Below are 26,098 nucleotides of genomic sequence, written 5' to 3'. Positions count from 1 at the left end.
TTCAACTTCCTCCCCTTGTTGCACAATGTACTATTTCATCACACCCGCACTTTAAATGTGCTATTGCACGCAGGCGGAGCGGGGGTTATAGAAAAATCGTTCTCCCAAGGGAATAATGAAATTTCTTGTACCGTACTTAACTTTTTTATATCTATTTACATATTTTTTACATTGCGAGTGTGATGAAAAACATTGTGTGTAACTCGGGGAGTAATAATAGTAATATTCTTCTTCCTCCCCTTGTTGCACAATGTACTATTTCGTAGCTAATCTATCTCTATCGATATCGCTCTTGTGTATTAGCGCGACAAAGCCAGACTACATTTCTGTGGCGTTTCATGTGGCAAAAATGCACTTCGGCTACGGGGCTAGCTCTCACTTTGCAGTCTTGCAACAGTTGCACCAGTATCGATCCTCAACCCCGTAGTTAGAGCGGATACATGCATAGCACGAGATTTTTTTTTAATTATACAGGGTGGCTCATTCATATCGGTCAGTATGGTAAAGTCTAAAACTATAAAACATACGAAGATCTGTTCTTAGGAACCATGTCATCGATTTTAATAAAAAGAAAATCTGCACTCATATATTTGAAAAAAAAAACTGTACCCAGCTGGGGAATCGAACCCGGTTGTTTTGAAAAAATAAAAAAAATAAAATGTTAAAATTAAAATAATGCATTTTATTCATTTTAGACATCATGTTTCATAGAGACATTTACTGCTTAAGGTAGGTCTTAACAATCGATATTTGAATAGAATTTTTTTTTTTTTCAAACAACTAACTAGGTTCAACTCCCCAGCTGGGTACTACAGTTTTTTTTTTCAAATGTATTAATGCAGTTTTTATTTTTATTAAAATCGATGACATGATTCCCAAGAACAGATCTTCGTATGTCTTATAGTTTCAGTCTTTCCCATACTGACCGATTTGAATGAGCCACCCTGTATATGGGGTTAATCTTGGCCACAGACTAGCCAAAGACAAAGACGTGGCCTATGATGGAGTGAGCTCGCCCAGAAGATGCCAGTTCACCCTAGATTATCTTGCCGCAAGATAGACTGCTCGTGCTCGTCCTTATGTAGGTACTTACACTAACTCGTCCTGTGGGCTACCATGAAGGCAATTCAGTTTTTGTTGAGAGAAAGGGACAGAAGCATATAACTGGTATATCTCTTTCCTTTTCACTCAACCTAAACTGAATTGCTTTAGTACGTCATGGTAGCCCTGGACGTCCTTATACAGTCATAATTTTATAAAAACGTGTGATTTATGTCCTGGTGAGATACTGTCTCGTCAATAATGTGCTAACCCTGCCGGCATGGGGACAGGCGATAAAAATACGACTCTGTCATGGTCGCAAGTAAACACATTCGTTCAGCTAACGAATACATGCCAACCCATCTCATTTAGGTGTCGTAAAGGCGACTAAAGGAAAACTGATGGTGTCAGATAAGCATTTTCGCGGTGTCCTTGCTTAAGAGACCTGTGCTTGTTGCCACAATAAAATAAAAAAAGTGCGTGGAGTCCCTCCGCGCGGAAGAAGTGAAACTTCCTGACATAACCTCAAAAACATTTTGTCAAGTGATCTACACGTTTTGCGTTTAGTTGCGTCCATCTTTTAACTGCTTTAAAGATTTTACATTGATATTTGATTAAATTATTGAAAAAAAAAACATAAATTCATATTGCACTCGATCTGAAATATAAAACACTCACATTCCAACCAACCATTCCATCATTCAAAACCATTCTGGGAATTCTGTTCTGTCACTGACTGAGTGAATAAGTGAATGAATGGAATGAGTGAGTTGCGTTGAGACAGAATGTTACGCACTGAGTGAGCGGCATTTCACGCAAAGTAACAATGACTGAGTGTTACGCGCTGTCAGTTGGAAGTTGCATTAGAAGTTTCACTTCAAAAATGGAGGTAGGTAACAATTAAATACTTAAATTATACCTACTTATGTCTTTGTTTTCAGCCCAGTGATTTTACGGGTAGTGGCAACGTTATTTGAAACTTTGATTATTCTGTTGGTTGTTAAGGATTACAAACAAATAACAAATTATGTACTTTCCTGAATCAGTCAAACAAAAGGGGTAAGACGATTGTGAATTATAAACAAACTTATTAACTTGAGCTTTGAATCAATAACTTTTTAACAAAAAATAAAACCGCCTTCAAAAAAAAAGCGTGTTACAAACCACGGAGAAACTAAAAAGCCAAAAATAATAAACCTTCGAATTCAGATTTCTTAACGGATTGCAATAATCTAAACATCCAAATTATAAACAAATCAATTATTTTTGTAGTCGGTACCAGACCTGTTCGTCGCCTTGCTATTTCCTGTTTGCCCTACCCAACCATACGCAGGCAGTTCAGTCGAATTGAGAACCTGCTCCTTTTTTGAAGTCGGTTAAAAAATCATAACATTTTTCATTATAAAGCATGGCGTTTCAATTTGAGATATTTATATTTTACTAGCTTCTTTCCGCGGCTTCGCTTGCGTTGGATTCGAAAATTGCAGAATTCTCCATACAAACTTACTCCCCCCATTTTAGGGAAGTGGGGAGTTAAAAAGAGACAAAAAGTAGCCTATGTCACTTTCTATCCCTTCAACTATCTCCACTTAAAAATTACTTCAATTCGTCGCTCCATTTTGCCGCGAAAGACGTACAAACAAACCGACACACACACTTTCCCATTTATAGTATTATAGGTACCTATGGATATAAAAAGGAAAGGAATAAAAAAGGAAAGAGATAACTTTGCCTTTGTGCTAGTGATAAGCTCTTTTTCTTGTGTGTTGTATTATTTTCTGGTACAATAAAGTGTTTTACTACTAACTACTATATTATTTAACTAGCTTTTGCCTGCGGCTTCACTCGCGTTAGAAAGAGACAAAAAGCAGCCTAATAATGTCACTCTCCATCCCTTCAAATATCTCCACTTAAAAAATCACAATCCGTCGCTACGTTTTGCCGTGAAAGACGGACAAACAAACAGACACACACACTTTCCCATTTATAATATTAGTATGGATTCTACGAGAGCAGAATGAAGACCGTTTCTTAAAAATACATGTAATTACTAGGGAACACCATCTCTCTCGCTATATCGTAATCCTGCAAAGGATTCATATAGGAGGTGCAAGCACTAAATTGTTCGCCCTTATGGCCCAGCCACGACATTGGTCTAAACGCGGCAGCGGTGAGCGGCAGCCATACGTGCGACTGAAAAGTCGCATCGCTTTGTCTCGCTCCAATGTATGGCCGCCGCTCACCGCTGTCGCGCTTAGACCAATGTCGTGGCTGAGCCGTTAGAGTTGGTCAAAAGGCGCCTAGCCTTATCAAAGATAACATACACTAGAGAAATTTCGTCGGGTACCACGGCGGGCGTGTGGTCTAGTGGTAAAGACGTTAGCCGCGTAAGCAGAAGACCCGGGTTCGATTCCCGGCTCGGCCACCAGTGGGCCTTGTCGTTTTTTCTTTCGTGTATGATATCTATTTCAATTTTAATATATGTAATTGTATGAGTTTCACCAACATTAATGCTAGCGGTGGGTGTTGGTATAAATAGGCTAGTTTCTAACTAGTCAAATCAGCTTCTTTTTAAGAACTGTCAAAACGATTTGCTAGTATGGAATTACTACGAAATACTGAGGAGTGACGTCACGGTCAATTCATTTACTTTATATCTTTCTGTTTAAGTTATTAAATAGAAATTATGTTTAAACATAACTACTGTCCATACTTTTCTTCTAATTATGTGGTGCTTTATTTCGTGCATAAAATATTTTATTTTAAGTATAGGAAACTAGCCTATTTGTCTCTTTAAGGTATAACATTGAACAGTACAGTCAATACAGCTGTGAATACAAAGTGCTAAAATATGTATATAGAACTTTATTGCCTGTACATAAAAGTGTGTATACATATTGTTGGCACCTTGTTTGTATTCACACGGTGGACGTGTCGCAGTTGTTAGCTCATTGAGCATACAGTTGTCGTTGTGTGCGTGCGTGATGACACGACTCGCTGGTCACTCGCATGCACACAGACATGGTAAAGATGCGCGTGTATTGCGTAATAGAGCGTCCATCTGCGAGTGCGTGAGTTCGAGAACGTTACAGTTGTATCACAGAATAATATTATAGTACAAATACAGAAGGCTCACTCCTTTGATATTCACAAAATGCCGCCATTCTAAATTCTTACCTACATTAACAAACGGACCGCACGCGAGCAGCCGACATTGACTTCTACTGCGCCGTGCGAAGGTCGTCACCACTGAATGGGCCGCGAACTCGCGGCCGCCGGCATGTACAGTCAACCCATTGGAACTCTAGGCCACTGTAGAACTATGTCATAGTGACGTTATAAATCAGATTGTAAGAAATCTCTTACTGCTTGTCATTTTGACATGGTTGTAGTGGCCTAGGGTTCCAATTGGTTGACTGTACTTGTAACGCAGCGATAGAATGGCGGGGTAAGCTGTCCATCATTGCATTACAAATGTTTTTTTTTTTATTAAGGCATTTTTAGAATTTGGGTCCCCCCAATTAGCAAAAGTTGTTAACAAAAATGAACTCGCTGTGTAGGGTTCAGTTTTCCGTGACAACAAATTCAAAACAATTTTCCTAGAAAGTCTTTATAAAGTTCTACTTTTGTGATTTGTCTAAATTTTTCATACCTTTTCAGTACAGATGGTGTTTTTTATCGCACTTTACATGTGCGGGAAATAAAACATTCATTATATTTAGCACTTTGGTCGAAACTATACATATTGGCTCATCTGTAACTGAAATCCGCGTCGGACGACGGACACGTGCGAAAAGGAAATTCGTAACTCGTGTAGATTTAAAACTACGGAACCTTCGGTCGTGTTTTAATTTATCGCCACGTTTCAACTTCCTTTTTTACGCATAAAATTTATCGTAAAAAATGTACTATTTTCACATTCTTGAAATTTAATATAATTGTATATAATTATCAAAAAAAAATATTTTTATTAAAATTTCATGCTTGATTATCGTCACAAAACTGACAGTGAGTTAATTTTTATTAACAACTTAGTCCGTTTCAGATTATCCGATGCGATATCGGATGTCGGAATGATTTCAATGGAAAAAATCCAAGACGGCGCCTGTAATGTATGGGATGTCGGTCCGACATTCGATATCGGATCGGATAATGTGAAAACGCACTTACGCTAATTGGGGGTCCCAAATTTTGAAAATGCCCATTAAATACAAATCACCGCCATGTCCGATCTCCTTCTTCCTGTATCTGTGGCAGCACTAGTCGACCACATAACGAACAAATGTAGAGGTCAGTATGCTCAGATAATCATCAAGCGTGTCCCAGACGGAGATATATCGGCCGGCCGGTCGCTGTATGCTCATTTCTTTGACGGTGTTCCAATTTACGAAATGGTAGCGTAATAAAAGGATAATCTTTAAGAAATAAAATAATATGAAACTTGTGGAAGGAATGCTAGAGGTGAACGTTTCTCACAGATGGACAGCTGTTACAACCTATATTTAAATAAATTGAAATACTTGCTAATATAAAAACTTCTATTTGGAAGCGCTGGTGGCCTAGCGGTAAGAGCGTGCCACTTTCGATCCGGAGGTCGCGGGTTCGAACCCGGCTCGTACCAATGAGTTTTTCTGAACTTATATACGAAATGTCATTTGATATTGCCAGTCGCTTTTCGGTGAAGGAAAACATCGTGAGGAAACCGGACTAATTCCAATAAGGCCTAGTTACCCTTCGGGTTGGAAGGTCAGATGGCAGTCGCTTTCGTAAAAACTAGTGCCTACGCCAAATCTTGGGATTAGTTGTCGAAGCGGACCCCAGTCTCCCATGAGCCGTGGCAAATGCCGGGATAACGCAAGAAGGATGATGATGATGATAAAAACTTCTATTTAAGTTTTCGAAATTTCTCCTTCTTATATCTTATGCAGTGGTAACCGTCGTCAATGAACCACGATGAAACTCTTAACGGTTTTTGAAGAATATCTCTTTCTGGATATTGTAGCATTAAATAACTCATTACACCTAATACACATTCTGAGAAAAAAACTAATGAGATGCCTGTTTATTCTTTTATTTTGTAGTTTATTTGTAGGTGCAAGCTTTTCTTCTTTGGGAGGTGAATGATAAAAACCGCAATAAGTTGGCTCGAATACACAATAGTTATTTGTTTTCTAGGAGTTAAAATTTGTTGTTTAACCCCACGTGCCAATATTGATACCCGTTTGTTCGAAAGATATTGAAGCACAAGCTTAGGTAGGTGAATCGAGAAATAGAATTTTGAAGGCTGCGAGGGTTTCAATTCAAGGCAAGAAGGTTAAACAAAGTCACTATGTGACACAATTTTCTTCATAACATCAACAAGGTAAAAATACTAAATATAAAACGCCAAACTAAATCAAATTCATAGAGAAATTAAACATTTTTATATGATATTAGTTTGCGCTCTGTTAATAAAATGCAACTTTCTCATCCGATTTTTAAGGACTAAGAAAGCTTTTGACACACCAACTGATGATGTGGTGAAATGGTGCATTAGTATACAAATGCGAAAGAAAAGGAAGTTGGAAACTAGTGGCTATAAATTAAAACGCGACCGAAAGGAGTGTTTCAAATCGACACGAGTTACGAGTATTTCCTTTTAAAACGTGTATCGTTCGATGTTTTTCAGTACAGGTGGTCCTCCAAAGTTTCGACTAAACTTGGCATATAATGAACCACTTCTCGCATTAGTGCGTAAAAAAGCACCATCTCTACTGAGAAGTTCTTTCAAGCGTCATTTATTACCTTATACAAACCCTTTCGTATTAATTTGATTGAGCACCACTGACTTCATAAGCTCCTTTCCACTGAATAACACCAACCTACAAGCTGTAACAAAAAATAATAAGGATCGCCAGCCACTGACAGCGCTGAGCGATGGGCGGGACAACAAACGTGTCCAACACGCAAAGCTTGAGCAAACATTTGGTCAAACACTGATTGATTGTGGTATGCAACAGACGCTTCTGTTTTGGGGACGGGGATACATTCTACTAATTCGGGTAGTTGTATGTATTAACCCCTTAATTGCCTGGTCCCGTATATTTCGCAGACAAGTTGGACTATAATTAACAAATTAATGCTTGTTAATTCAAAAACATTAGGCTTATACACCCTGTTTTTATTGAATTCCGTTAACTTGGATGGAAGGTTCTTTAGATCAAATACAATTAATTTATCTAAGAAAAAAGCGTCTTAACTTTTACGGTTATCGAGTTATTAAAAAAAATTAAGATAATTACTGAACATGCCTTTACCAACTCCTAATGTTATTTGTTTTGATATATGCCGTCAATCACATAACAATAACTTGAATGTAATTCTTAAGTCTCTCACACTAATAAATTCATTTATGATTCCTGATAATGAACCTAACGAAGTGTCGAATTTTACGGAAAACAAAAAAACACGGTGTATAGACCGTGATCACCTTTTTGATTTTTATTGAGGTCCTGATATTTTGACGCAGTTGCATGCATCGTGATCACGGGATACATACAGGAAACATACAGGAATAAATAAATATACAAGAATTGCTCGTTTAAAGGTATAATAAGATATCGCCTCTTCTCCAGTACGCCACTTGTTTCAGTTCTAAGTTCGGGTTACTTAAAAAATCATTTATTTCTCAAAAAGAAATTTACATTTCAGTTATATGAGAAACATTTTGCTATTTATAAAATTTTTGATGAATAAGTTCACATCGTAGACTAGTAGTTTGCTCCTAAGTTAGTTCCTTCCAGTCTCAAAATAGCTATACAGAGAAAGAAACCCATTATTTCAGTGTATCACTTTAAAATTCGCCGAGTGCAATGCAATAAATCAAAATGTAGCCTCTTGTGGATTAAGCGTATAGAATTTCAAGCGGATTCGTTGTTCGCTACCAACCGAGTGGCGTAAAATATTAAACGAGCCGTCTAGTGGTGCCGATCGGACGGGAATTTCAACCAGATATACACGTAATTCCTAACAAAAAATGCAGGTTACTAGAATGGACGTCACCGTGGCGAGATCGACATGTAAAGGCGGGGTCGCTACTCTTGAGAAAGGTTCTCGAAATTGAACCGAAACATGTCGAACGCTATATCGACTTAATACGTGAGTAACCCGCTTAAAATATTTTTAAATATGTATGAGTCTCACGGGAGTTTTATAGTTAAAATTACACTTATCTTATCGGGTGAGAACAAAAAACAACTTTTTCTGAACCAGAAAAATTCACTGTTTTCACTTGACAAATCATATCCAATGATACAAGCAAATTGAAATTTTATAACTCCAGTAACGCAACTATCATCGACTGTTGGTGCTGGTATGGTCAATATACCTAACTTTATTTTTGTTTAAGGTTTTTCTAGCTTGTCCAGAAAATGTTGCCTACAGTGATTGCAGTAGCGACATTTCTGTGAACAGTTTAATAATTATATCCATAATTAAATAGCTAGAATCAAAATTATAATCAGAATCTTCTGTTAGAACACGGAATCATATTTATGAATCAAAGCACTAGTCTGCGAGAATTAATAGGTAATTTACATACTTTTTATCTTGGCTGCCTAAAAGTACTAAAACTGCATTCTTCAGTTCAAACTAATGAAAAGATTTCCCTTAAAATTTGAGCTCCAACTAAATTTAAATGTCCAATGCAAATCCTTTCAAATAATTTAAATGTAAATTAGCCATTTAGCATGAAATTTTACCCGTTCAACACAAACCCTGAAGTTTTTAAACTCACTTGCGTTTTCTGACTTTATGGAACATTATTCGTACCAAAAGCAGCGAAAATATAGTCAAAATCTAGAAGATTACTTTGCAAATCCGCGAATAGATAAAGTGCTAGTCATTCAGTAGGTACCTACCCGTGATACTTACTTGCGTATTTTATACATGCATTAAGATTGTCTTCGGTTAGCGCGGATGACCCGTCACCCGTTGACCACGAACGCTGTAAAAGGTTTGAAACCTCAGGATGTATTTGTACATTCATTATACGCGATATTATGATCCGTTTCCATAGTTTAATGTTATTGATTGAGTCAATTTCGTTCAAATAAACCTAAAATATTAATATAAATGGCACATATCTTTCCAATGATGGAATTGTGCATTGTACTGAAATGTGAATGAAAATTGGAAAATATTTCTGTTATTTATGAATAAAATTATCTAGAATATAAAACCACATCAATTGACAATCAATTGAAAAAACCTCAATAATGCAATGGTAATTAAAAGCCAATTTTGAATTTCAATACACAAACACAGGTCTAATAAAGATGATACCTATAATTTTACGGTTCTAATAGAAGGTAAAATAACCACGTTTGACCGTAACGAAAAATTAAAAAAAAAATGGAAACCACCCAGACCGGAAAAAATTAAAGTAGGTACAACCTGATGAAATACAATTATAGCTCAAACACTGATCTCCTAGTAATGTCATCCCCTTGTAAACTTTGATAGACCTCTTCCAATTTCATCTCGGAAATGCCGGAAAAAACAACAAATCATTTTCATCCCAAAAAAATTCGTCACCTTCACTTTCAACTTATTTCCGTGGCATAAAATTCAGAATGCAATGTTGTCGTTGATAGAAAGACGGACGGCCGGCAAATTTGTTTTTGTACGTTTTTGGTGGGTTTCTTTTAACAGATTGGTGTCGTTTGTTTTCGCCCGCAAGTTTAGCCAAGACAGATTCGGTGATTGCTCCGTTATCCAATGTTTATCTTGGATACGAGTAATTAACACGATTACTTTGAATGTTTCATTAATGTACATATAGTAACTACATAGTTTCCTGCTATATTAATTATTAGTGCCTAAGTACAAATACGAGTAAGTAGCTAATACGGTCATATTATTATGTATAGTACACCGTCACCCTACTTCACTAGTAGTTACGCAGTAACATTCCAATCCACTTTTGTTTTTCATACAAGGTCTAAAACTTAATGACAATTTCACGTGAATTAGAACATTTTAAAACGATTTTTCGTAACTACATCCTCATAGGTAATATTACGCGGAAAAATTGTTGTAATAAAAGAACTTATGTTTATGCACTAATGCACTAATTACAACATCATTTTCGCTACAATTAGTAGTCATAGGGGCTTACGGAAAAAAACTGCATTTTATGCAGAAAGCAAGCCACTTTGCACAGTGATACTAGGGACCAATACAAATGATTTCATCCGAGGAAACACGATTTTCATCCACTAGAATTCAAGATGGCGGACATTTTCCAAAATGGCGGCCGCATATTTCAAAAAATTTATAGAATCATAACGGCTGCACCGATTTTGATAGTTGGGGTATCTATCAGTTTGTATTGAAGCGCTTATAATATAAAAAAATAAAATCATAAAAAAATAAGATGGCGGCCGAATAATAACAAAAATATGAAATTTTCAAACTTTTTTTTTTCATTCTTGTGAAATTTACCAATAAATTTTCTATGATATAGCCATATTTGTATGTATTTAAATTAAACCTGATAATATTATCTACACAATAAAATAAAAAATCATGAAAATCCGTTGAGTAGTTTTTGAACTATACCCATTTCAAATAGAGCGCGCGGATTTGAAAGACTTTTTCGCACATGATGTAAAAAACATTGGAATCATAACGGCTGCACCGATTATAATGATTGGGGTGGCTATCGGTTTGTATTAAAACATTTATTCATATAAAAATTAAAATATTTAAAAAAAAATTAAAGATGGCGGCCGAATAATAAGAAAAATATGAAATTTTCATTTTTTTTTATTCTCACGAAATTTACAAATAGTTTTTCTACGATATGGTCACGTTTTTATTTATTGAAATAAAATCTGATAATATCATCTGCAAAATAAAACAAAAAACGTTAAAATCCGTTCAGTAGTTTTTGAACTATACGTATTGCAAATGAACCGCGCGGGTTTGAAAGAAGTCTCGTACCGCTATACACGCAAGACTGATTATTTATTTTGGTCACCACTTAACTATATTACTATTCAGAATCAATGTTTTTAGTATTTATATACATTATTAGTATTTTATTCCGAGTTTAGGTATATTTAGATAACCCCCGTAAACTTTGATGGTCATAATTTTTATTTTAATACGTAAAAGAACTTAAATGCACATAACATAACATTTGTATTAATAGCAATTGTCCTTTCCGAGGACTCCAGAGATAATTTTCGACAACTTCTGTAGGGGGTTACAGAAATATCTATGTATAAAATAACTTATTTTCTGCTTCTCGTCTACTTAGTCTACGTTTCGAGATGGTTTGCTTGTTATACGACAAGGAGCGTATGTTTTGTAGTGCTGACGATGTTGGTGAAATGCTGGTTATTAATTTTGGTTGGAAACAGTTCTTTGCGCACCAAGTTCACCGATAAATGTGGAGTCTGCGGATCATATATAGGCCGCAGGTGAACTTTTCAAGCTTGGCCATTATTCCTCCAGGAAGACACTGTTATGTTAGTATGACAACCAACAAGGCTTGTTTCAGAAACTGTGGCCTGTTGATGTTATTAGTGTGGTGATTTTTTTTTTCTAAACAATTTACTTCCTCAGAGAACATTTGCTCTGCTATTTCAGGGTAAACCATAGAAACGTAACCGGAAGAAGCTGATAGCCTCACTGTACCTCGCGCAAAAGATATGGCGGAACAGGGACTCACGCGTATCATCAGATCTTCCGATACAAATGTCTTGGTATTTAAATAAAAACTACTGGAGTCTGAAGTACGGGTGAAGGATAGACGCAAAGTCAGTGGCCAGATTCGGGTTTGGACCTAGGTTAGAGCCCGAAAGGTCTTTGCCTCATGAAGAGGCCTCGAGTGAGTTCAGGGTGGTAACGGGTACTAGTATCCCATGCCCTTTGTTGTTTGAGTTTATCTCGCAGTTTGTAGCCGTGGAGGCTTTCAAGATGTTACTTGCGTGATCGGACGTGATGTAAATGGAGGCAGGAATGTCGGCAAAACGACACTTTACGAGTGCCTAAGCCGCCAAAACCAAACCTAGACGAGAAGCAAAAAATAAGTTTTGTATTAATATATGTTTCTGTAGCCCCCTACAGAAGTTGTCGGAGATTATCTCTAGCCTTGAAAAGGAGAAGTGATGCAACTGTTATGTGTACCTATTTAAGTTCTTTTACGTATTAAAATAAAAATTATGACCATAAACGTTTACGGGGGCTATCTAAATATACCTAAACTTGGAATAAAATACTAATAATGTATATAAATACTAAAAACATTGATTCTGAATAGTAATATAGTTAAGTGGTGACCAAAATAAATAATCAGTCTTGCGTGTATAGCGGTACGAGTCTTCTTTCAAACCCGCGCGCTTCATTTGAAATGCGTATAGTTCAAAAACTGCTGAACGAATTTTAACGTTTTTTCTTTTATTTTGCAGATGATATTATCAGATTTTATTTCATTAAATTAAAATGTGACCATATCGTAGAAAAAATATTTGTAAATTTCGTGAGCGAATAAAAAAAAATTAAAATTTCAAATTTTTCTTATTATTCGGCCGCCATCTTTAATTTTTTTTAATGATTTTAATTTTTATATGAATAAATGTTTTAATACAAACCGATTTTAGTGGTTGGGGTGGCTCCAACCACTAAAATCGGTGCAGCTGTTATGATTCCAAATTTTTTTACTGCACGTGCAAAAACGTCTTTCAAATCCGCGCGCTCCATTTGAAATGGGTATAGTTCAAAAACTACTCAACGGATTTTCTCTTCTTTTTCATCTTGAATTCTAGTGGATGAAAATCGTGTTTCCTCGGATGAAATCATTTGTATTGGTCCCTAGTATCACTGTGCAAAGTGGCTTGCTTTCTGCATAAAGTGCAGCTTTTGACCATAATTTCGCCGTAAGCCCTATGACTATAGTACAACTGTGAACTAAACTAGCCGACATATATAGTAGCTGCATAGGTTCCTTAATATGGCATATTAGCCACTTTCTATGTTTAGCAGTAACACAATGGTATACTGGGACATAACGCATATTGCTTGGTAAGCGACAACCCAAACATGTATATTATTATTAAATAGGCATACCTTTATACAATAAGGGATTCTTTACATTCACGCTTTACCAACCTACTACTCGTGTCTATTATTTTACTATACAACCAGTTTCCGTGACGCTGCCCATCCTCGTCAATAATAAAACTATCTTGTTATTACAATGTTTTGTTATGTAATGTGCATTATGGACTTCATAATAATTATAGTCCCTTAGTTTCTAAATATGCAGATATTTAGAGGCGAAACAACTGTCGGATTTTTGTAGGGGTGGGTTGTTATAATTATTTATTTAGTTAAGTAATCTTCAAGATTTTGTTAAGGTTTATTTTATACTATATTTTTACGTTTTTCTAGATTATCTGAAGTAAAAGTCTTATCAAAAAAGGACCGTCTTTCAAGACCTTCAGGTGAATGTCAAGCCCTGAAAATATAACTCACGGATTCTTGTTTATTACCAGGCTTATAATGATAAACTCAGGTTTCATTTGCAGTAACCATATTTTTGATTACCTACCTCATCAGGGTTTTACCTGCAATGGTTTCGGCCATCAAAACGCGCTCTTTTTTCATGGTTATCGTAAATGTTAAGCACGGCGTGTTTTTATACTCGTATCTAAAAAGTTGATGTGATTGAATGTAATAAGGGAAAATTAGTAGGTATAACGAATTATATCAAAGCCCATTCCTGATTTATACGTAAATATTTTTGTAGTTCTTTAATTGCAGTGACTTTAAATTATTTTGCAACTCTAACAAAAGACTAAAAAAATAGCGGACCTCAACTCCACTCTGGACGGCCAGCCAGGGCAAACCAGATGTAGAGAGACGAGACAAAAATGGAGGGTTAACCCTGAGTTAAGTGGTTGGTGCAAGTAACCCTAACAAAACCACCATAACGAGAATAAAAAGTTAAAATAAGACTGGTCTGTCAACTGAAGCAACTCTTAGTGTAAGTTTTATAGGTAGGTAGTTTAGGTAGTTAGGTAGGTAGGATAGGTAGTTTTATAGGTTCAGATGTTTTTGCGCGCCCGGCCGCTCAGATTTATATGTCATGCCTAATTAGAGTTAATTTAAAACGAAGGAATTAATATACTCTTATTTTAGAGTATTTGTTTGTTTACACTCTAATCCATATCGAACGCCAAAACATTCCCTTTAATTAATATTGTTTGGCGAAATATAAGTAGCTTACAAAGAGATCATTAACGAAATTTAATCTTTTGTTGCTGTGTGTTAATTACATGATGATGTTGAAATAGAACATTAAAAGGTGTAGTATAAATAAATACCTATTGAATATAAGGATTTATATCGTTTTTACATACATACATACAACATACATACAATCACGCCTGTATCACATGAAGGGGTAGGCAGAGCACACGAAACTACTCAAGTTTCAGTGCCACCCTTGGCAAATAAGGGGTTGAAAGAAAAACAAAATTGTGACATTGCAGTGACAGGTTGCCAGCCTCTCGCCTACCGCCACAATTTACCCCATATCCCACAGTCGCCTTCTACGACACCCATATCGTTTTTAAAGAATTTAATCCGCAAAAACTATGTCGCCGAAACAACATACATACAAACATTTTACGTCTGTCCCCTTAAATCTTGATCAATAGCTAAGCTAAGAGGCTGGCAGACAATATCTTCTGATACATCTATATATTGTACGTAGTGTCATTCAAAATGACGCGCGCCTTAGTTCGTATTTCCATGCCATTAAATGGGCCATTTTTTCAAAGTTGTCCACCCCACTTTTTTTGTAACATGGGTATTTTTTACGCGATTCATACTCAGAATCGAGCTCTTTCGATCCTGATAGGAGAAAAAAAAATGTCCCAAGATTTCCATACATTTTTTCGAACCTTCCATTCCGTTACCGCCATACAAAATTGTATGAAAAAATGGTAACGGAATGGGAAAAAAACCTTGGGACACTTTTTTTCTCCTATTAGGATTGAAAGAGCTCGCGATTCTGAGTGGAAAACTTTGAAAAAAATGGCCCAAATGCTAGATTAGAAATATTTCGCCATCCTGAATGACACGATTATACTAAGAATTGATCTGCCAGTCAGTGGTTGGTCGGAGTGATATACACTATAGCCAACGTCAAGCTTGCGCTACGTAAGCGTTTTGTAGTTAGCCTTCCTTATCACTCTACTAACTGTTATGACGCGACAGAGCTAGACTGTGTATCGATCGCTACGTAGCGTCAACCATTGTCACTTTGGCTAGGCCGGTCGGAGTGACGTGACAGGACAACTTTATTATGCAGACCACGTCTGTGCAAAGGTTTGGTAACGATTGAGTGGTAGACGAAATACATTGGAGTCGGAAACCACTTGGGTGAAGCTGCCAACACTGGCATTTGGACAATACTATTATACTTACCACGTTTTGACACATATATATTTTTCAAAACATTCCACATCCGAACCATTTTGCATCGTATCAGAGAGATATTAGATCTTCAGAAACACTAAACTAAACATAATTATACAAATTGTTCAATAATGATTTAAAGAGGCATGTGAATATAATGAAAACTTTTAACATCCATGTAAACATTATTATTAAGCGGAAAACGTTGAATGAAATGAACAACGGAAAAAAATTAATTAAGTTTTATTTTTATGATTATGATTCAAAACGAAAATAATAATAGAATAGATCAGACACCATAGAATCAGTATATAAACACGCTTATTCTTTATATCTGTGGGTCTAGTGAAAAAGGGGAATAACTCAAATTGACTTGGTGAAAAAGGGCACAAGTCCCACCTCGGATTTACTGATTCGATCTTGATATACTGATTTTGACGACTGGTCTGGCCTAGAGATGGGTAGGGGTGAGTAAATACTGAGTATTTACCCGTAATTTACTCAAAGCACCGAGTAAATACTCGTATTTACTCATTTGGGTGAGTAGAAACTGTTACCTAAAAATAATTTAAAAAATGAGATTTAAGTATTTAGTCGTGTTTATTTTAACTGTGTGGACATGTTTAAATGAGATTTATATTATTAGAAGCTTATGGGAGTCTTAGTTTGTCGAAAAAGAGGTAATCATTGTGAGAAAAAAATAGTGATAATGTTTAGTTAGCAGTTTTGTTTTAAAAAAGCAGGTATTTACAGTAAAAGTATGAGAATTAAATTAAATTGATGTTCTGGATAATGGCATGACGTTCAGAAGTGATTGTTAATGTGGCACTTACGACCTTTTATTAAGGGTTTTCTAAAGAAAACTCAAAAATGGCTCAGCTGATGACGTTTAAAGTACTAGTTTTGTGTTTTGTATTATATGGGCAATGATTTGACGGTTTCTGGATATTTTTCCAACAACGAATTCGAAAGTTATAAAGGTATAAACATTATTTCGGCCTTAATTATCGTTTTATTCCAAAAGTGTTCATATTATTAAAAAACTTTTTTAGAAACATTCAATTAGTTTTTAAAGACCTATCAGATAATGTATAATACACTGGTAATTTCTGAATTTTATTTTTGTGAAAAATAGTTACATGTATGGAAAGCACGTCTTTAAAATAAAATTCATATAAATTTGATTGCTTAACTTAGTAGCCGATAACAAACTACACCAATATTTCTAATTTGTATTTCCATTTCAGCACGCTAAATAGTTTATACCCACCAATTTGAGTAAAAACGAGTAAATACGGGTATTTTGAGTAAATACTGAGTATTTACTCGATATTTACTCTTGAGTATTTACTCACTACCCATCTCTAGTCTGGCCTAGCACGTAGTGACCCTGCCTGCTAAGCCGCGGTCCCGGGTTCGAATCCCGGTAAGGGCATTTATTTGAATGATGAGCACATATATAAGGTCCTAATTTATTAGTTGCAGATATTTTAACACATGACATGATACTTTACATTAAAATAATTAACTTTAAATATAAATTAAGAAATCTTTTCATGTAACTTTTTTGATTTCATTTTCCTAACAAAAAAATTAATTATAATTTCGTCTAAAAAAAATCATCATGTGCATTATCACATGTCACAATAACACTGTCTGTCATGTCAACAATTGTTTGTTGTAAATGTCGTAAAGGTTCGGCGGGAAAACTGCACATGTCATTGAAGTGGCCAGTTACAGTTAAGTGGTACGTAAAAGAGGTACTATTAGAATCTGTTCAATGAGTTTTCATTAATAATCACATAAACAGGGTGTTTTTACGTAGCAAATTTGTTTTTCCGTTTTCTCCAAAAAAACATCGTAAAAGCTATAATGTTTCACGGTTTAATATACTCCAGAGACCGAGTACTATCAGCTGTAAAAATATCTGCATCTAATAAATTAGGACCTTATATTTGTTCCTGAGTCATGGATGTTTTCTAAGTATATAAGTATTTGTATATTATATATGTATATCGTTGTCTGAGTACCTGCAACACAAGCCTTTTTGAGCTTACCGTGGGACTCAGTCAATCTGTGTAAGAATGTCCTGTAATATTTAATTATTATTCAATATGTTTACTTTATAAAGAAAAAGATAAGGGTCTAAAAGGGTGTTATTGATTTCTTTGCACTCTGACTTACATTATTATCCTTTAGATATATGGATAGGGTAGGGTTGAATTAATGAAGGTTGTTTATATTAAGCTGGAGAATAAATGAGGTACTTTATATGAGACTAATATGAGGATTATTATGTTCTGTTTTTAATAATGTGTATTTTAGGACGGGAATGTGTCATTTATTAAAGCATTAGGACATTATGGGTGTGGAACAGAGTTAACACTAGCAAAGTCATTAGGCACCTACACGAGTTAAAAATTATGGCGATGATTTTTCGTCTTCGTCACCGGGCATGACAATTTTTAGCGAGTTAAGTGAGAGTGGCAGCCCATGAACCAGTCATTTGTGTAAGTGTCGCAATCTTATGGACACTGCTTAGTACCTACATTGTACCCGAGCAATTCCCGAAAACTTCGTAGGCTGATAGTCCATGATGCTGAGCAAGATCCAATAGGTTTCCCAAAATGTCCTATGTAGTTTGTATGAAACCTTCCTTTTTTGTTACCAGATTTCTATACATTTTCGGTAACAAAAAAGGAAAGTTTCATAATAATCATATCATAATACTGCAAATACTGCTATATTGCAACCATGGTAATAATTATAGGTGTTATAGTTAATAAATATTTTCACATGGGCCCTGTTAGGGCAAAGCAAGGGTGTATGTACACATTAGTAATGCTTAAAAACATTATAATAATTCAAACATTTACCCCCTTATTCATAAACGTACTCAAAAGTTGTCAAGCCGATAAACTTCGTTTGTCCCTTTCCGACGTATTGGTGTGATAGAAAAGGACAAACGAACTTTATCGGCTTGATTACTTTAGAGTATGTTTATGAATAAGGGGGTTAGTATTTGTAGTCATTTGAAAAGTAATCAACTCAGGACATTTTGGGAAGTGTAGTGGATCTTGCTCAGCATCATGGACTCTATCAGCCTACAAATGTTCATCCAAATCGGAGACGTGATCCAAATGTACAAACTTTTCGGAAATTGCTGACCCTTGACTTCAAAGGCCAATGATGATGATATACACTGTGTATACGTTGTCTTTGGAACTGGTCAAAAACTTCTGCAATGCAAATCTGAAATTGCATTGCAGAAGTTTTTTGCTTGTCGAATAGTTGTAATATGGCAACGACAGCTTTTCCATCACTAGTTATATGGCTTAATGCAATAATGTTTCTATCGTTATACGACGCAGCGCTCTGAAAATTCTGATAAATTATTCTTTTATGTAACTTTGTATAACTTTGTCCTCATATTTCCTTATTTGCAACTTTGATTTAATACCAGCACGAAAACTTCTGGTTGCAAAATAACTCGTTTCTGAAGATAGATTACCCACAGTGTAGTTACGAACAACTATCCGCAAGCGGGTTGAATATAGATTAATGATACGTTTTTGATTTGTTTTTCTTTAGGAAGATTTTTAACGGGTACAAATGATTATAAAATTTGGGAAATCGAGGCATTGCCTGTTCATAGATGTAAATACTTTGCTTAAATATGAATGATTGCCTTTAATATTTTATCAGGCGTTATCCTCAATACTAATTTCATGCCAAATGAAGTCGTAGGCAAAGTTTAGTGTTAAATAATTTCGGAGGATTAATCTTTATTAATCAAAATTGTTATTTTACTTTTTAGGTTTCATTAATTCCTTTCAGGTGCTACCAGTGTCCTGGTCCAAGACATATAATTAGCTACCTAATTTATCCAATTAAACTTTTAGAGGATAATCTCTTTGTTTTACTTTTGTCTTCTAACTTAGTTAAATTTGTAACTTTCATATTTAATTTGACAATCTGGCATAAAAATATATGGTATTTAAAGTAACGATTAAAATGAGATATGCCGTGGCTTGCGTTGCGTTAAATTATAAAAAGCTATTCCTCTAAATTTATGAACAGAATAAATTCTGAATATTGAGATTCTTAATTTCCTCAAACAGTCTGATGTTTGATTTTCTTCACAAACTTAACTTGTTAACTGTTAAATTGGCTCCAAAAATACATTATTTATAACTCAAAGTGTGGTTTGATTTCTAAGCAGTTTTTGTCTACTTGTTTATTTTTAGACATTAGAATGTAAGGAAAGTTTTCAGGTCAAATTGAGGTGCACTTTTTTATTTGTTTTGTCATTGGTTCTGTCAGCTATTTGATCACCTTTTTAATTATTAACGGTTATAATAATTACATCATGTATATCTCTCTACGTTAACTCGATAACTGTATTCTATCGCTAATTGTGAGTTTATGTGTTGTGAACTGTTCGCCGAAGAGCAACGGCTGTTTCCTGAAGATTCAGTGCTTTAGCGGTGTTGCGAACGCAACCTTTTATTTTGTATACTTATCGCTCGGCTAATTCCGTAAGATTTATAAAGAGCCAATAGGAGCGCACCACATACGATGTATCGCGGCCAATGAGGCACCTAAAACTTAACCAACGCTTTTAACAGCTTAAATCTTGCAAATCACTCTTTCATCATCTTCGCTACCTTAAATACCACTTCCATACTTACACCGTTTTTAGTCACCCTTGTAAACCAGCACCTATTTAAAATATATTATAATCTACTTATATTGAAGTTTTTATAAGTCGTCGGCTCCTGATCCTGCACGGCGGCTACATATGGTCCTTCGAAGCCTTTAAGACAAGGGCTGGTTTGACCATCTACGGGTTCATCGTGGAAGTGGCCTTTCATCATACTTCGCAACGCAGCCATCACCGTTGTCTTCAATTTCTTCGGCATAGGAAGAACACGCAGCGGGCGTTGCAGTCAAGGGTCCCAGCGTCTACCGGCATAAGGCAGGCGTTCGTCGGCATCCACCACATCAAGAACATCAGTTCCAGTACATCGCATCACCTGAATACGTAGGACTAGACAGAGTGAGTTCGTTCCAATCTCCTTCATTTCCCTTCTATACCTACTTTTCTTGGAATTTAGAATAGCTCTTTACGTATCAGGCACAAATTATTCATATTTCATACAATCAACATTTAAATCATAATTCGTCAAAATAAAATAGCTTAGCAGCAGCTTTACAACATTGCATTATCTATAATTCTTAATACATATTAAAAAGCCTTATCCATAAATTATTATCATCGCCTCAGTAACGTATTTTTGCTAAATCATCATATTCCGCGCGCAGCTGCTTATCTTAATCCGCTTCCTTTGTTCGCATCAGTTGCATTTAAACTCATTAGTGTTCACACCTCTTGTACGCATATTAGGTAAATTTCATTTTTAAAGTTACGTTTAAATCAAAATGGCTGACACATTAAAAGAGTTAGTTAATAAACGTGGCAGTCTTAAGGCTAAATTAACTCTCTTTAATACTTATATTAACGTAGCTAAATCGTGTGAAAGATTAAGTGAGTTACAAATAACGGAGTTGCAGTGTCGTTTAGATAAAATAGAATCGGTATATCCAGAGTTTGACGCTTTACAGATGGAGATCGAAGCGTTATCTGAGAAGCCCGAGGAGGCGTACGCGGAGCGGGAGCAGTTTGAAAGCCAGTTCTTTGTGTTGGTCTCGACTGCTCGACTTCTTTTGAGTCCGACGGTGCAGGCGCGCGGCGACCGGGCCGGCTCCGGCTGCGGAGCGGCTTCCACGTCATTCTGCAGCGGCGCCGGCCGGCAGGACTTCGTTCGTCTGCCCAAGATCGACCTGCCTCACTTCGATGGGAACTATCAGCATTGGCTCGGATTTAGAGATACGTATATTTCCCTTATTCATAATAATCCCTCAATAAACGACATTAGCAAATTTCACTATCTTCGTGCATCTTTAAAAGGCAGTGCCGCCATTGTTATTCAAAGTCTTGATTTTAGCAGTGATAATTATCATAAAGCATGGCAATTAGTGTCGGAGCGGTTTGATAACCCGCGCCTCTTAATAAATAATCATATTCAGGCCCTGTTTAACCTTGAACCTATGCAACGTGAGTCGAGCTGTTTGTTACGTGGCATGGTGGACGTGACAAACAAAAACTTGCGTGCGCTCAGTACTTTAGGAGAACCTACCGATCATTGGGACACGTTAGTTATTTATATAATGTCTAAGAAGTTAGATGCAGTAACTAAGCGTGAATGGGAAGAGCACAGGAACCTGTTAACAGGTTCGCCGATGTTGCAGCAATACATTACATTTTTAAATAACAGGGCCGACTTATTAGAGTCTCTTGGCAGTGATAACTTTAATAAAGTTAGTGACAATTGTGACAAAACATCGAAACATAAATTGCAGTCTCATAACGAGCCGCAAAAAATACATACTTATCTTACAACTACAACTACTAACAAGTCTTATCGCAAACCTATTGTTTGCCCTTATTGTTCACAGGATCATTTCTTATTCACCTGTGAATCTTTTCGTAAATTAGATGTCGACAGCAGGATAAATAAAGTCAACAGTTACTCAGTATGTAAAAACTGTCTTCGGCCGGGACACTTAGATAAGCAATGTGTGTTATCTCATTGTAAGTACTGCAAACTTAAGCATAATACTCTTTTACATAAAGACATTGAAAAAGAGCCTTCTAGCAGTGACGTTCCGATGCCAGCAGTTCATTTTAGCGGCCACATACAAACTAAACTGTTCAACCCTACTGAGACTTCCGGACTACTGTCCACAGCGTTGGTGCACGTGAGTGATGCGAATGGGGTGCTGCATGAGGCGCGTCTGCTCCTAGACAACGGTGCTTCCCCCAACTTTGTGACGCGTGATCTGTGCGGGCAGCTCGGGCTAGCGACACACTGCGCTGGAGCTACGATCACAGGTATCAATGAGCAGTCTTCACATTGTCCGGAGTCTTGTGATATTACTATTCATTCACTTCATAACAAATATAAGACGACCGTTAGCTGTTACGTTGCGGAGGTAATAAATAAATCACTGCCACCGAGTCGCATAGATCTTAGAAATATACCTATTCCTGCCGGCATCACATTGGCAGACCCTTCATTTTACGAGCCTTCCGTTATCGATATATTGGTCGGGGCGGAAGTGTTTTGGGACGTCTTAGGTACTGCGCGTATTAAAAAAAAACATAAAACTCAACTACGTGAAACATCGTTAGGTTGGATCGTGTGCGGATCCATACCTGCCTATTGTAAAAATACGAACCCATCATATTTTTGTTCGTTCCTCAGGCATGATGAGGAGACAAATCCTACACGTTGCTTGGTGCAAGACTCCGGGCAAAGGTTATTTCATCGATGACCGTGAAGGTTGATCATAGTTACTTTGGTCTGACCCTATGATCCTGCTGGTCTTAGAGGCATATAAAAGCTGAACCCGGCAGATCTGGTGTCACAATTTTAATATACATACATCGTATAATACATATCTTATTCCTAACAAATCATATCTTCATAAATATCATATACCTACTGCCTAATATATTAACATACCTACCTATATTAATACATATTATTATTATACATAACTATAAAATAATAAAATCATAATTCATATCTTACTTTATATATATACGTACATAAATATACAATCTAATAAATGAAACCTTTAGAACTCGTAAAATACCTACAAAATTCCCCTAAAGAATCTTATCTTTTTCTTACCTATCTAATATCCTTTAATCTTATTGTGTGTTGTATTTAAACCTAACAGGGTGGCTAGCCGAATGGCACAATCGCTCACGAAACGAAGCGCTAGTAGATATCTATCTCTATCGCGCTTGCGTATTGGCGCGACAGAGCCAGCGGCGTATCGCTTTCGTTTGGCGTCGGAGAAATGCCATTCGGCTACGGGGCCTGGCCCCGTAGCCGAATATTGACGCGCGAAACGCCGCGCCAGTTAGTCCGGCTTTATCGCGCCAATATGCAAGAGCGATAGAGATAGATATCTACTAGCGTTTCGTTTCGTGAGCGTTTCGTGAACGTTTGTGCCATTCGGCTACGCACCCTGGTCTTTAATAATGCAACATATGTCGTTATTCACCATCCCACCTGTTATTACTTGTAAACATTTAGCAAACATACATTAATGCTTACTATCTATCGTTGGTAGGTTTCTACCTACCTACGAGCTGGGTTTCTACCCAGCTCGTTACTCACTTCACAAATTGGGTTAATTCATTAGGTTCAAGGCTAAACGTCTTTAAATGTCTATGGGAAATATACCTACAAATAAAACACAATTAAAAATTATCGATTTTTACACATGTTATTTTTTGCCGGACCAATGCTTATCGCTCATCGAAGAGTAGGGGTAGCAAAACCATTAAATCATATAATTTAACATTTGTTTGTCTTTCAGTCAAGGCATTTGGAACTTGTCACAAGTCTTCAGGCAGAGTCGTTTCTTACTGCTCTCCACCACTTCATGAGTCGTCGTGGAAAGCCTCAAACTCTGTGTTATGTCAACCATACTTCGTTTGTTAGGACATCAAACGAACTCCGTAACCTTTTAATTTTAATTTAACACGTTAAGCTGCAGTCAGATATGGCAGCTACCTATCTCAAAATTAGCCTCATTTTGTACATATACCTACTCTTTAGCGGATTTTAGAAAACTGTTATCTTAAACACATTTTATACCTACACTCAATCAATGTACCTTTTAGAATTAAATTGTTGCCTGATTCAGATAGTAGCTATTTCGAATTCTAGGCCCCTTACACCCTTACCTTCTGATTCATTTGATCTTACCTAATACATACCTATCACTTTTCATTTCCGTATTGGACGTTCTCTTCTGTCAGTCTTACAAAAAGTCGGACTGAAGAAAACATCTCAAGGCCTAAAAGTTTCCGGGGAGTACTGGAACCGCCTTTCTAATGAGTATGTTACTCTCCTCCAGCAGAAGACGCAGTGGCACACCGCGCACTTCCGCCTCTCCTGTGACTGCTGGGACGCGTCACGAAGCTGCACCTGGGCATGGACATCGTCACCAGAGTCGCCGACATCCGTCCGAAGAAAGAAGACATCCGTATTCTTCTATTACGTCGCTTGTCGTTTTACTTCCTTGCTTGTCAATTTTCAACTTTAATTTCCATTTTTTCCTTGTTTATCTTGAGTCTCTCACTCAAAGCACGGGAGTATGTTGCGAACGCAACTTTTTATTTGTATACTTATCGCTCGGCTAATTCCGTAAGATTTATAAAGAGCCAATAGGAGCGCACCACATACGATGTATCGCGGCCAATGAGGCACCTAAAACTTAACCAACGCTTTTAACAGCTTAAATCTTGCAAATCACTCTTTCATCATCTTCGCTACCTTAAACACCACTTCCATACTTATACCGTTTTAGTCAAGTCACCCTTGTAAACCACCACCTATAAACAATCATCATCCTCCTTGCGTTATCCCGGCATTTGCCACGGCTCATGGGAGCCTGGGGTCCGCTTTGACAACTAATCCCAAGATTTGGCGTAGGCACTAGTTTTTACGAAAGCGACTGCCATCTGACCTTCCAACCCGGAGGGTAACTAGGCCTTATTGGGATTAGTCCGGTTTCCTCACGATGTTTTCCTTCACCGAAAAGCGACTTGCAAATATCAAATGACATTTCGCACATAAGTTCCGAAAAACTCATTGGTACGAGCAGGGGTTCGAACCCGCGACCTCCGGATCGAAAGTCGCACGCTCTTACCGCTAGGCCACCAGCGCTTCCATGTTACATGAAACAATATCAGCAATAAATAGTTAGTAATAGTGGCTAATTGAAGTGAAAATTCTAATGCGACTTCCAACTGACAGCGCGTAACACTCAGTCATTGTTACTTTGCGTGAAATGCCGCTCACTCAGCTCGCGTAATTCTGCGTAACATTCTGTCAGTGTCGTTACGCTCAACGACTCACACATTCCATTCATTCACTTATTCACTCAATCACTGACAGATCTAACAGAAATGAATTGGAATGTGTGTGTTTTATATTTAGATCGAGTGCAAAATGAGTTTGTTGGTTTTTTCAAAATTTGATCAAATAGCAATGTAAATAAAATATTTTAATAATAATAAAAATAAATAAAGGACATTTTACACAAATTGAAAAACGGTAAGCTCAAGAAGGCCCAGACAACGACCAAATACTTATGTACATAGACTAGAACAAATATCGATTTTCATGAACCCGGGACATCACTACCGGCTAAGAACACGGTAAAAATTAAATTTTGAAAAAACCCCCGACCGCGACATAAGTTTTTCTGTGGCTAAGAACACTCCCGACTTACTCAGCTTTCAGACAAGAAAACTAAATCTAAATCGGTTCATCCGTTCGGGAACTACGATGCCACAGGCAGACACATACATAGACAGACAGACAAACAGATAGACAGACAGACACGTGAAACTTATAACACCCCTTCGTTTTTGCGTCGGAGGTTAAAAAGATGGACGTAACTAAACGCAAAAACGTGTCACTTGACAAAATTTTTG

General features: G+C 36.7%; 1 protein-coding gene across 1 annotated transcript; it reads left to right on the top strand.

Moving 5' to 3' along the window:
• Nucleotides 1-20,955: 20,955 nt before the first annotated feature.
• On the top strand, nucleotides 20,956-24,989 carry LOC125230409. Its single transcript, XM_048135547.1, has 2 exons — nucleotides 20,956-22,468; nucleotides 24,514-24,989. Exons 1-2 carry the CDS (start codon nucleotides 20,956-20,958, stop codon nucleotides 24,555-24,557), a joined length of 1,557 nt encoding a protein of 518 aa, XP_047991504.1. The 3' UTR covers nucleotides 24,558-24,989.
• The last annotated feature ends 1,109 nt before the right edge of the window (nucleotides 24,990-26,098 follow it).

The sequence above is a fragment of the Leguminivora glycinivorella genome, chromosome 10 (assembly GCF_023078275.1).
Source record: "Leguminivora glycinivorella isolate SPB_JAAS2020 chromosome 10, LegGlyc_1.1, whole genome shotgun sequence".
NCBI lineage: Eukaryota > Metazoa > Arthropoda > Insecta > Lepidoptera > Tortricidae > Leguminivora > Leguminivora glycinivorella.
This window is presented reverse-complemented; position numbering and strand designations above follow the sequence as displayed.

Excerpts from the sequence above, each read along its gene's own strand:
- LOC125230409 (XM_048135547.1), top strand. The coding sequence starts at position 20,956 with ATGGCTGACACATTAAAAGAGTTAGTTAATAAACGTGGCAGTCTTAAG. Across the intron at positions 22,469-24,513 it reads CGCTGGAGCTACGATCACAG|CAGAAGACGCAGTGGCACAC; the intron begins GTATCAATGAGC and ends ACTCTCCTCCAG.